This window comes from Pongo abelii, chromosome 2 (genome assembly GCF_028885655.2).
Source record: "Pongo abelii isolate AG06213 chromosome 2, NHGRI_mPonAbe1-v2.0_pri, whole genome shotgun sequence".
In the NCBI taxonomy this organism is placed as follows: Eukaryota; Metazoa; Chordata; class Mammalia; order Primates; family Hominidae; genus Pongo; species Pongo abelii.
The window spans coordinates 121,014,136-121,027,246 of NC_085928.1; the positions used below are offsets into that span (position 1 = coordinate 121,014,136).

Consider the following 13,111-nt stretch of genomic DNA (forward strand, 5'->3'; position numbering starts at 1 on the left):
TTAATTGTAACTGCTGGACTAATATATAAACTAAGAATGTAAATCTTTTAGTTTGATTCTTCTTATCCTTGAAGGAAAATTAGCTTATGATATAACACTTAAAAAAAAATACTGTTTATAAAATTTTTAAGAGAAATAGAACCCGTAATTGATGATTACATTATTACAGAATTTGGCAATACCTAAAAATAGTGAGATTTTTCTCCTCTCATTATTAAACATTATTATACAAAAATGTTTTTAATTATGTAAATATTTTATTTCTCAGGCCGGGTGAGAGCAAAACTTTCAGCACCACTTGCTGGCATGGGAAATGCCAAGACAGATTCTAGAGGAAGAAGTCGAACAAAAATGGTGTCTCAATCACAGCGTATGTATTGCTTATCAGCCCTCCTATATTTGTCACTATGTTAGGATAAGTGTGTTGCTTTTGTATTATTGTATTAGACGATTGACCAGTGGATAAAGACAAAGCTAATTTTAAAAAAGACAAGCCACATACTGAGTTCTTGTTCTGTACTTTAGGTTCATCATCACCTGACAAAAATGAAGGTATTTTTTTCAATGTTTTGGGTCAGTTGTTGTGCATGTTTTGGAATTTTTTGAGTGGGTGTTGTCTTGTCTTTGGTGTGTTATTAGGGCTGCATCATTGATATCTGCCACTTAGAAAGAAAAACTTCATTTGCCGTACAAATTTTTGCATGGAGATATTTTAAATAGCACAAATCCTTAGCATTAAGGTGTTCACATTCTACTCAGAAACTTGCTAATGTAGAAAATTGTGCTTTTTAGAGACGAAATAATTGCCATATATTAGCATCAAAATCTGGTTATATCTTAGGTAGCATTATTCAAGGACAGATACATGGTATCTTATTTTCCCAAAAATCTGTTAGATTATCTATTTTTGGTTAGCATTTTTGGCAGGTATGTACGTATGTACTAATTTATAGTGAGGAAACAAAATTTGAAATGACTAATTCTGTTTCATTCATGTTAAATTTAAGATTTACATTTTTGCTCTTTCACTGGAAGCTGTTTGTCATAAGCACGATTATTAAAAAGTACAATTTTGAGGTCTAGCTAAAATTAATCATTTATTTCTATGTTTCAGAACAGTAAACACATTTATGGCATTTTTAAAAAGTATTTATTTATGAATGAGAGATGGGGTCTTACTTACTCTGTTGCCTAGGCTGGAATAGAGCAGTGTGATAATAGCTCATTGCAGCCTCCAACTCCTGGGCTCAAGCAATCCTCCCACCTCATCCTCTTGAGTGGCTGGTGCCACAGGCTTGCGCCACCATGCCTGGCTAATTTTTTGTTTGTTTTAAGAGATGGGGTCTCGCTGTGTTGCCCAAACTGATCTTGTTCTTCTGGCCTCAAGCGATCCTCCCAGAGTGCTGGGATTACAGGTGTGAGCCACCATGCCTGGCCTTATTTATGGCATTATTAATTTAAAATCGTTTGTTCCTCTTCCTTCTTTACCAAGAGATTTTCATTAGTGCTTTTATAGAGGTGGGTTCCCACTGTGTTGCCCAGGCTGGTCTCAAACTCCTGGGCTCAAGCCATACTCCTGCCTCTGCCTGCCAAAATGCTGGGATTATAGGTATGAGCCACTGCACCCAGCCTACTTGGCTATTTTTGAAAGAAATAAATTTAACTCTTTTCTGCCATTGTTTAGGTGATTTATTAGGATATGGATGTCCTATTTGTTTGTTTTTAACCTGATTCCTGAATTTTGAAATCAGGAAAGAGAATGGGACATTGAGGGGCAGGATAGTGATTACACAAGTCTTACCAACCAGGTCCTTCTCTTTTTCCAAAGTCAGAAAATCCAGGCAGAGTAATGATTGGAGCACTCAGGAAGAGTCCTGAAAATAAGCGGAAGTAAATTAGTTTGCAACTTGAGGGTTATTTATGAATGGGAAAACTTTTATCTCAACTAAATCAGTAGATCTTATCATATTCTTCCCTGATCTTGTGTATTTTTAGAGCAACTTAATCTTTAGCAGTATATCATAGTAGTTAGAAGACGTGTTCTTCCATATGTGCTGCCCAGACCAGTATTAGCATCATCTGGGAGCTAGTTAGAAATATACAATCTCGTATGCCATTACAGATCTACTGAATCTAATCTTTAACAAGATCATCAAGTGATTTATATCACAGTTAAGTCTGAGAAGTACATACTGGTTTAGATCATAGATATTGGAGTCTGCCCGGGTTTGAATACTGGCTCTTTGAGGTTATTTGAAGTTACTGCACTTCTATAATTTCATCTGTAAAATGAAGAGGAGAATAGCATCTACATAGGATTGTTGTGAGGATTAAATGATGTAGCATATTTAATAGACATAAAATATTGCTTAGCCCTGAATAAGCACTATATATGTTGGCTAATAAAATTGTCATTATTTTTTAATTTTTTAAAATTTAAAAAAATTTTAAATACTGCAGATGATCCTTATTATTTTTAATCAAATGTCAACTGAATTTTAGACTGCTTTTGTGTACTTCTGTACCTTGTTATTCTTACTGCCTTCAGTAAACGGAGAAATAAACAATGAAGTTAGGAAAATTAAAGCATAAAGATAACCAACCAGGAATTTCCGTGTCCATTGTCTAAGGATAAAAATTAATTGTGAAATATTAGTTCTTTTCTGAAACAATACTGAGGCTGATCTCAGGGCAAAGACTCAAAGGGCTTTTTTAAAAAATACTTAAGAGACCTCCTTTTCACTTACATTGTAAGTAAAGATCACTTCACTGGAAAATAGAATAATTTTTTGCATTTGGCTTTTCATTTTGAAACCCATTCCATAATCCTGCACATCTTCTCCTAAATTGTGAAAACACATTAATTGACTTTCTTAGACCAAATAGGACTTTAAGATTAGAAGACTTTCCCTCTGTAAAATCATTTGGGTTTTATATTGGAGGGACTTTTGTTTGTTTGCTTGCTTATTTATTTGAATGACTATATGTTCCATTCCGAATTCTTTTGTAAAAAAGGTATTATGTAATTTGTATGCAAGTTTCTTTACAATATATTTGCACAGAAATATTACTGTGATCATCATCCTTACTTTGTCATAGAGTAATTCATTAGGGCTTGCATGGTCTTACCATATCTTTGTATCACTACTTAGAAAAAAAAAGTCTCTCAGATCAAAGCAGGTGTGTTCTGATGGCTAACCAAAATAAATAAATAAATGGAGACTCAGTGGAGAGATCACTAGATCTATATTTATGACAAAATTGTGTCTCTTTTTCTGTTGGTAGTGGCTGGTTGTATACAAATGATTGTACAGCCCGTCAGAAACTTTGTCTCCTCTCTTCCCATCTTTTGTTTTTTTGGTGCATCTTAAGAAAGATGACATTTGTAGCTTTTTCATGTAATTTTTCTTCAGCTGTACAATATTGTAGTTGTTCCTTATGAGTAGTTTTAAATTAAATGTTTAATGAAAACAAACATTTAATGATTTTTATTTTCGACTGTCAGTAGTAGAAAAGCTGAAGAATTTACATTTACTGTTGCAGTCTCATTTCATCTGCTTTGTACATGAGTGTCTGATTTCAGTTGATTAGCTTTAAAAACAACTAAATGTACTGCTTTTGTTAAAGACATCTGTGCTTTTGGGATTTTTTAAAGTTTGCTTTTTTTGCCTTAGGGTTTTTTAATTTTCTGAGAACTGACTAAAGCTTTCTTATTTCCATCTGCCATCCATTTAAAAACTGCTCCTTCCCTCTTGATGGATTATAATCCTTACCCTAATTCTGCCTTTACACTTGTTCAGGATCACAATCTGCTAATACCATTGGTGGTAAGAATCTATAGACTTTATGTGTGCATCTGTTGTTTGATCACCTATTTTCATTATGAAGAATGGGTTCTATTCAGCAGAAACTCTTAACATCGTAGTCTATCATTTGTAGTCATACTGGGGCAGAAATTGCCAATTGTGATTTTTCTTTGGCCTTTGTCTTATTACCAAAATTTTGATTTTTTTTTAAATGACACAAGTTAATACTGTGGATATAAACATTCAAAAGAAACAGGAGCTTTTGTCATGCCTTGAAATGCTATAAAAACTATAAAATGTTAGTTTGAAAACTTTAGGTAGCACAAGAGAAAATGGGTGTTCGATGTCAAGTTTTGCAAATATGGGTATTTTCTGGTAGCATGCTATTCCTTGGATACATTATGACACTTTTCAACAACTCTGGTTTTCCTAAAAGAAATAATTAGCATTGGTGGCTCTTTACTGGGGAAGGAGCCTTGGTATTTTTTTCTAAGTATGAATAATTCCAAAGTGGGTCATAGGTACTAGAATTATCATACTCTTGGTGGGAATCAGGAGTATTGCAGAGGAGAGGGTTAATGATTAAAGCAAAATGAACACTGACAATTTTATTTCCTAGGATAGGGCAAGACTGAATTTAAATTTGTAGAGTGCACTTGTATAATTTTAATAAATTCAGTAAATCTAGAGTAGAAAGAGAAGTTACTCTGTTTCTGAACTACAAGTTTCCTATCTGCTGAATAGACCCACGTTTCAAGAAATTCTACAGTCTCTCCTACCAACACTTCCACCCCCCAAATTTATATTGGTTTTAATAGAATACCATATTGTATGTGCTCAGTTCATTATTTATACTTTTTATATTGTTGCGAGTTTTCCCATAAAACATTCCATTGGCCTATCTTGCATTGTGAGTTGTGGCATGTTGGGTGTTTGGATGTTTTTGGTGTGTATGTTTAGTTTAGACACTGCATGGAGAAAACAGGTTCCTTATATGAGTATCCTTAAGGTTATAACTGAAAGAAACTGGATTTAAAGATTCTTTGCTTGAAACATCATGAAACATTCAAATGAGCTATTTTAAAATACACTTGAATAATTTCCTTACAATAATTTAGAATTCCGTCTATACAGATAGTAAATTGTTAATTTCATTGGAAACACTGCTTTGTTTTACAATATTGTTATCACTAATAGGAAATAAGTTTCATTTGTATGCTGGTAAAGTTTAAGAATTAAGCAGGAATATAAATTGTATTCAGCAAGACCATTCCAAGAAAACTGTAGTAAGAATCACAGATCGGCCAGGTGCAGTGGCTCACGCCTGTAATCCCAGCACTTTGGGAGGCCAAGGCAGGTGGATCATGAGGTCAAGAGATCAAGACCATCTGGCTAACACGATGAAACCCTGTCTCTACTAAAATTACAAAAAATTAGCCGGGCGTGGTGGCGGGTGCCTGTAGTCCCAGCTACACAGGAGGCTGAGGCAGGAGAATGGCGTGAACCCGGGACGCAGAGCGTGCAGTGAGCCAAGATCACGCCACTGCACTCCAGCCTAGGCGACAGAGCGAGACTCCGACTCAAAAAAAAAAGAGAAAAAAAAGAATCACAGATTGCCAGCCCATGGACCATGTCTAGTCTGTCTCCATTTATGTATTATTTGGCCTATAGAACATGATAAAAATCTGGAAATATCAAAGCTTTCATTTTTGAAAAATCCCAAGACCTATCCACTATTACCTCAAGACAAAGGTGGCTAGAACTAAAAAGTCACCTCTCCCTTTAGGAAAGGGCAGGCACTCCCCCTCTTGATCAGTCATCTTACTACTCCCTGCTTTACACAGTGCCCCTCTCTTTTTTGACATCCTGTGCTTGGCCCCATTGCATTGGCATTTGAGTCTCTGTGGAAATGAAGCCTGATTGGGTAAGACTGTATAACATATAATCATACAGCCCTCTTATTGGGTAGAAGTAGTGCCCACGAAGGGAAAAGGTTGCTTTTGTGAAGATTTATTTAATTGCAACTTTAATTTTTCTGTTACTTTTCTGAATCTACATTTAGATTATATCTTGGAGTTCTTATCTAGTACATTTTTCTATTCAACGTAGACATAAAGTGCTTTGATTGACAGCTTATCTCCTTAAAATTTAACCCTTGCATTTCTAGTTTAAAAACATGTTTTTAAAACTTTTTTTAAACCCATGCACAGTCTCTGAAAAGATTTTACTAACTCCACCTGTGTTCCTGACCACATGTCCACCTTCCAAAACTAAAAATTACTCATTTGAAAAGAGGCCAGGCGTGGTGGCTCAGGCCTGTAATCCCAGCACTTTGGTAGGCCGAGGCAGGCAGATCACGAGGTCAGGAGTTCGAGACCAGCCTAGCCAACATGGTGAAATCCTGTCTCTACTAAAAATACAAAAATTAACCAGGCGCGATGGCAGGTGCCTATAATCCCACCTACTCAGGAGTCTGAGGCAGGAGAATCACTTGAACCCAGGAGGCGGAAGTTGCAGTGAGCCGAGATCGCGCCACTGCACTCCAGCCTAGGTAACAGAGCAAGACTCCGTCTCGGGGGGGAAAAAAAGAAAAGAAAGAAAAGGATCTGATTCATTTGATGTTTTCCCCTTACTCCCCTTCTACCCTTAGGACTTCTGTAACCCAGAATGTCACTACCCAAGAGCGCTTTGCTATTTGAAGACAAATAGCAAAAAGCAAGTTTCTTTTTCAGCTGGCCCAATTTTGTCAGCACTTAAAATTTAATTTTGTTAAGTTTAAAAATATGTCTAATAGTAAGACAGATAGCTTTGCTGTACCATTCAGAGAAATCTCAGCAGGCAAACTATTTTAAAATGAAACAGATTATCATTATTATATACTTAGCAAAAAATAGTGATAGAATTACTGGGTTTTTTTTTAATACAGTCATGCTCTGCATAACCACATTTAATCAATGACCACATATGTGACAGTGGTCCCGTAAAATTATAATACTGGGAAGGAGATGAGGAACAAAAGACTACGTATTGGGTATAGTGTACATTGTTCGGGTGACAGGTGCACCAGAATCTCAGAAATCACCACTAGAGAAGTTATTCATGTAACCAAACACCAGCTCTACCCCAAAAACCATTGGAAATAAAGCTTTAAAAAATTATAATACTATATTTTTACTGTACCTTTTCTATGTTTAGATATTTTTAGATACACAAATATTTACCATTGTGTTACAGTTGCCTACAGTATTGTTAATGGCATACTGTATAGGATTTGTAGCCTAGGAGCAATAAGCTATATACCATATAGATCTGTAGTAGGCTATACCATCTAGGTTTGTGTAAGTACACTCTATGATGTTCACACAATGATAAAATCACCCAACAACATGTTTCTCAAAATGTATCCCATTGTTAAGTAACATATGACTGTATATAGCTTATTCACACAGAACATGATAACCATATGAAATGGATTGTCAGATAAGTGATTTCTTTGGAAATCTTGTATACCATTTGTGTTCTAAAAATTATAATAATGTTGTCCTTATTAAACATAGTGTCTTATACCTCCAAAACAAAGTATATTTTAGGTGATTTACCATTTAGTGCTCATATATGTAGTATCCTTTTTTTTTCCAGGTTATAATTATATTTAAATCTTCCTTGGTCTATTTCCTTTGAGCGTAGAACCTGCCATACTATCACAGTTTTCTCTGTATTATCAGTATTTCTTATATTTTTATCCTTTCAGCAAATTCCCTTGGCATTTACGTGTTAACATTTGTATATGTGTTTGGTGTTCAGCTGGTAGCCGGTCTGGGTCTCCAGGAAGAGTTCTGACCACAACAGCCCTGTCCACTGTGAGCTCTGGTGTTCAAAGAGTCCTGGTCAATTCAGCCTCAGCACAAAAAAGAAGCAAGATACCACGGAGCCAGGGCTGTAGCAGAGAGGCTAGTCCATCTAGGCTTTCAGTGGGTAAGATTTTTTTTTTTTTATGTGAGATGTGTAACCCCTTTTTTTTTTTTTTTTCAGGCTTTGGCAGCATTGAAAACTTTGGAATACAATTAGGACTTACAAATTAGAAGAAAATAACTTAAAAATTCAACAATTGAAGAATAGGTTATGAGTTGAATTGGGTATCTTAAACATGTAATTCAGGGCCTGGCACAATGGCTCATGCCTGTAATCCCAGCACTTTGGGAGGCTGAGGGGGGTGGATCACTTGAGGTCAGGAGTTTGAGACCAGCCTGGCCAACACCCCCGTCTCTACTAAAAATACAAAAATTAGCCAGGCATGGTGGTGCATGCCTATAATCCCAGCTACTTGGGTGGCTGAGGCAGAAGAATCTTGAACCTGGGGTGGAGGCTGCAGTGAGCCAAGATCACACCACTGCACTCCAGCCTGGGCAACAGAGACTCTGTCTCAAAAAAAAAAAAAAAAAAACCCAAAACACAAACAAACCCTATAATTCATAGGAGCTTTGAAAAATATAGCTAGTACTTTAAAGGAAAAGGTTATCGTGGAATTTTATAACATATTTATCACATATACACATATATACACAGTTTCTTGTGTATTTGACATTTGTGTTATAGTTCCGCCCTATTCAAATACTAGTAAACTTTAATATTTTCTCTGTGTATTGATTAGGATCCTTTCAATTTCAGATAATAGAAATGATAGATGAAGCCAGCTTGAACAATAAAAATGGATTTATTGGTTAAGTTTGAAGACTGTACAGCCTTCAGGATTGACTAATTAACATTGCTATGAAGAACCCAAAATCTGTCTATTTTCCCTTTCTCTCACTCTTTCTCCCTTCTTTTCTGCTTTATCAACCATGTTGCTGACTCTGTTCTTAGGATAGCTGCTACTTGATCCATCATTTCCAGAGCAGAAAGCCCCTAATTATTCCAGTTTATTTTTAATAATTTTTTTATTGTTTTAAGTCTTTAGCAGATTACCTATGTAACTTTAAAAAATATTTTCATATTTAAAGAAAATACTCGTATTTCTATTTCTTGTTTCGTCAACCTCAATCAGTATCTCAACTTCCATACGTTTCCCTTCACCTTCCACTCTTAGAGTTATCAATTTTTACATTATTAAAGTTTACACATATATTTTCTTCTGTATCCACAAGCAAGTCTTATGTACTTGTTCCATAAGTTGGCTTTAAAAGATGAAAAGCTGTAAATAACATATACTGTGTTATGGGTAAATGAATGTTGTTTGCAGCCAAGACACATAGTGTACCGTGAACCCATTTCTTCCCAAAGGTACAGTGAGTGTTAGGGACCACTTGAAGGAGAATGTTCCTGTTATAAGGAGATGAATTCTCTTTCCTTACGTTCCTACCAGTTATTTACTTATGCCATTATAACTTATACCAGTTATTTACTTATTAATTATGCCACGTTTTCATTTGCTGTGTATATAGAAAGTGACTAAGAATAGTGTGCACTTCTCATATCCTTTAGTATTGCTTTCCCTTCAGTATTGCTGAAAGGAAATATGCAGTTCCTTATTTTTTCCAGACTTTCTTTTCAGTTCTCTCTGGATTAGTTGCCGTCTAGGCCTCTTGCTCAGCTATCTTCTTGAGATTCCCATTTGCTGCTTTCCTGGTTTGAATCACTCCCTCCTGGATCCTCTTTCTCTTTCTCTTCCTTTGCTCTTTTGCTTTGCTCATACACATTCTCAAATAAATTCCTTAGAAATTGTTTGTAGGAGTCAAGGTTTTTGAAACCGTACTTGTCTGAGAATGTCTTTATTGAGTAGATGGCACAGATTTCATTTAGGCCTACAGACTGAATTACTGTTCCTAGCGCTTTTCGTTTATTCTGTGCCTGGTATTTGGCCCATGAGCCTCTGAAGTTTTCATCTAACTAATTCACTTCTTTTTGTTTTCCAGACATTATTTTAAATTCTCTACTCTACTTTTAGTCAGTCTTCACCCCTGTTTATTGTTTCTTTCTTTCCATATTTGTGGGTTTTTCATTTGTGAGGAGGTGAGAAAAAGAATGGGAATCGACAGCATTGGCTTATTTTTTCCTCTTTTGTTTTTGTTTGTTTTAGAGACAGGGTCTCACTCTGTTACCCAGTCTGGAGTGCAGTGAATGATCATAGTTCACTGTGGCCTCGACCTCCTGGGCTCAAGCAATCCTCCTGCCTCATCTTCTTAAGTAGCTAGGACTACAGGCATGTGCCACCATCCCCAGCTAATTTTTGTATTTTTTTTGCAGTGAGTCAAGGTCTCACTATGTTGCCCAGACTGATCTCAATCTCCCGGCCTCAAGCAGTTCTCCCCACTCACCTACCCATGTTGCTGGAATTACAGAAATGAGCCACTGCACCTAGCATTTTTTCCTCTTTATCTTGAACTAAGAACTTAAGAATGGGTATTTTACTTTAGATTAATATTTGATAAGTATAGGGTTTTTCTCTCTATTAAAAGCAAGATTTTAACCTAAGATACCAAAAGTGTTACAAGCCTCTATAGTTCAGTGAACAAAGAGAAAAATTGAGTTTTACTTTATTGTACAGTATGTTAAATATTTTTATTTGCAACATTTTTAGTTTAGTAAAATATTATTTGCCCTTCTAATTTCATACAAACTAGAGGACCGTATTTAAGAATTTAACTGTATTCCTGGTAATGCTTCAGCAAGAGTAATTTCTTTTCAACCTTAGAAAAATTTAAGTTACTGATCAGTCTTTAAGAAAGAAAAAAACAAAATTTTTTAAGATGCAAACTCTGTTCTGTTTTCTCCCTTACGTGCTGCTGTTGCTTCACACCAGCCCGAAGCAGTCGTATTCCTCGACCAAGTGTGAGTCAAGGATGCAGCCGGGAAGCTAGTCGGGAGAGCAGCAGAGACACAAGTCCTGTTCGCTCTTTTCAGCCCCTCGGTACGTATTCGGGCAGGTGTTATGTGCATTGCTTATCCATTGTGTTATCACTATCTGGTAACTTCAGCATACCTGGGATTTAGCTTTCTTTGTCGACAGATCTTTCTCTCTACCCCTTTTCTGTCATTTTGAGGAAAGGAAATTACACGTTTGGGAAATTCCTTTGACTTGATTTACATGTCTGAAATGAATATGTTAGTCATTGTATTAACAGATTGCCTTCATAATCAAGTAAATGTCACACAAATTTAAACTTCAGAATATTGAAGTCTAGATCTTTCTTAACAAGTAAACCTGCAAATTTAAAGATATTTAAATATTTAATCTCAAGTGAAATGTGGACTAGTTTGATAAAATACTTTTGTCTTTTTCAGCGGAAATGTTAACATTTCAGCTTAGATCATTTAACTTAGGTTACTAAAAAGAATGCCACAAAATAATATCTGAACTACTTATTAATGGTAGGGATTAATATTTTTATAATATTTTACAGTTTAACAGTCATTTCCTATGAGCTAATGCTCTTGTCACTGCGGTAAAACTTGTTTGTCCCCAACTGTATTGTAACCTTGATTGTAATATTGTATTTACCTCAATTATAAAAATATTAAATGATTTTTTAAACATTCAGTATTAGGATAACTGGAGAGGTACAGTTTTGTGTGTACATTGAGAATCTTTAGAATTTCTGCGTGATCCTTCAGCATTTTAACTAGTACTTTGTTTAAATGCACAAGCCTGTAGCCATTTCAGATTTTTTTTCTTTTTCTTTTCTTTTTTTTTTTTTTTTTTTGAGACGGAGTCTCGCTCTGTCACCCAGGCTGGAGTGCAGTGGCACGATCTCGGCTCACTGCAAGCTCCGCCTCCCGGGTTCACACCATTCTCCTGCCTCAGCCTCCTGAGTAGCTGGGACTACAGGCGCCTGCCACCACTCCCGGCTAATTTTTTTGTATTTTCGGTAGAGACGGGGTTTCACCGTGTTAGCCAGGATGGTCTCGATCTCCTGACCTCGTGATCCGCCCGCCTCGGCCCCCCAAAGTGCTGGGATTACAGGCGTGAGCCACCGCACCTGGCCAGATTTTTCTTCTTTAACACAGTGTAGTTTACTGTAATACTTAGAAGGTTGCTCTTCGGACTTTGGAATGCTCAGGGAGAACCTAGTTCTACTTATCCAGTGGAATTCTTATTTCCTCAGATACATATGGTAGTATAGAATTTCTTTCATTGTTGTTGTTGTTTTGAGATGGAGTCTCACTCTGTTGCCCAGGCTGGAGTGCAGTGGCACGATCTCGGCTCACTGCAACTTCCACCTCCCAGGTTCAATCGATTCTCCTGCCTCAGCCTCCTGAGTAGCTTGGATTACAGGCACCCACCATCACACCCAGCTAATTTTTCTATTTTTAGTAGAGATGGGGTTTCATCATATTGGACCAAGCTGGTCTCGAACTCCTGACCTCAGGTGATCCACCTACATAGGCCTCCCAAAGTGTTAGGATTACAGGTGTGATCCACCGCACCCGGCCAAGAATTTCTAGTGGTTAATTTCTCATTCTCTGGGCCATTTGGCTCAAATATACTAGGCTTTTTTGTACTGACCTAGAAAACCCCATTAAAGCTAGAATCACAGGAATATGCCCAACCCTTGTTTGTGTTCCAGCCCCAGGTGCCGGAGAGTTTCCCTCTTTCTTTTCCCTCTGTGGGGAGGTGCCAAAGTAAAAAGAACTGTTCCACATCACTAAGGCTGTGTGTGGCAGGTACTTTGTCAGAGATGTTTTTAGTTCATATGCAATAGAGTTAGTCTGCAGAATGTCTGTATGTGTGTATGTGCATGCGCACACACATATACGTGGTGCATCCTCATGGATATACATTTAAAGAAATGAAATAAATCCTACATGTGTATAAAATAACCATGCCACTTTCAGGAATGGAGGGAAGTGGAGTTGGGTGTGTGGTGGTTTAAGAATGCATGTCATAGGGTCAGGTGGCCTGGGTTCATTCCCCAGCTATGTTAACCTTTCTATGCCTGAGTTTCCTCATCTATAAAACAAGGATAATAATAGTGTGTACTACTTAGGATTGTTTTGGAGACTCATAAATGAGAAATACATGAAAAACTCCCTCAAGGCAGTGCTTGACACATAATGAGCACTCAATTATCATGGTCATCATCACTGCCACCACCACTGCTGCTGCTATTACCACTCTACCTCTTCCCCCTGAAACTCTAATCACTTACCCTAGAAACAGTTAAATTACACTTCAGTGGCAAGGATCTCAGATTTCTTAATGGTACGGGCACCTGCATTTATATAATGTTGATATTGCAGAAAACATATCAAGAAGAAACCAAAATGTGTTTCTGTACTTTGTAAACCTGTACAATAGTTAGAGATTA

General features: G+C 36.7%; 1 protein-coding gene across 50 annotated transcripts in view; it reads left to right on the forward strand.

Moving 5' to 3' along the window:
* Positions 1-13,111, forward strand: part of CLASP2 (cytoplasmic linker associated protein 2) — a 219,624-nt gene that overhangs the window by 119,164 nt on the left and 87,349 nt on the right. For 36 of the 50 annotated variants that reach the window (XM_054552380.2, XM_054552382.2, XM_054552387.2 and 33 more), the window contains 3 exons: positions 269-370; positions 7,611-7,781; positions 10,606-10,713. In XM_054552380.2, the coding sequence (XP_054408355.1) occupies positions 269-370; positions 7,611-7,781; positions 10,606-10,713 (381 nt within the window). Of the gene's footprint in view, positions 1-268; positions 371-525; positions 553-3,800; positions 3,828-7,610; positions 7,782-10,605; positions 10,714-13,111 lie in introns of all 50 variants that reach the window. The other 14 variants (XM_054552375.2, XM_054552376.2, XM_054552396.2 and 11 more) reach the window with 2 other exon arrangements.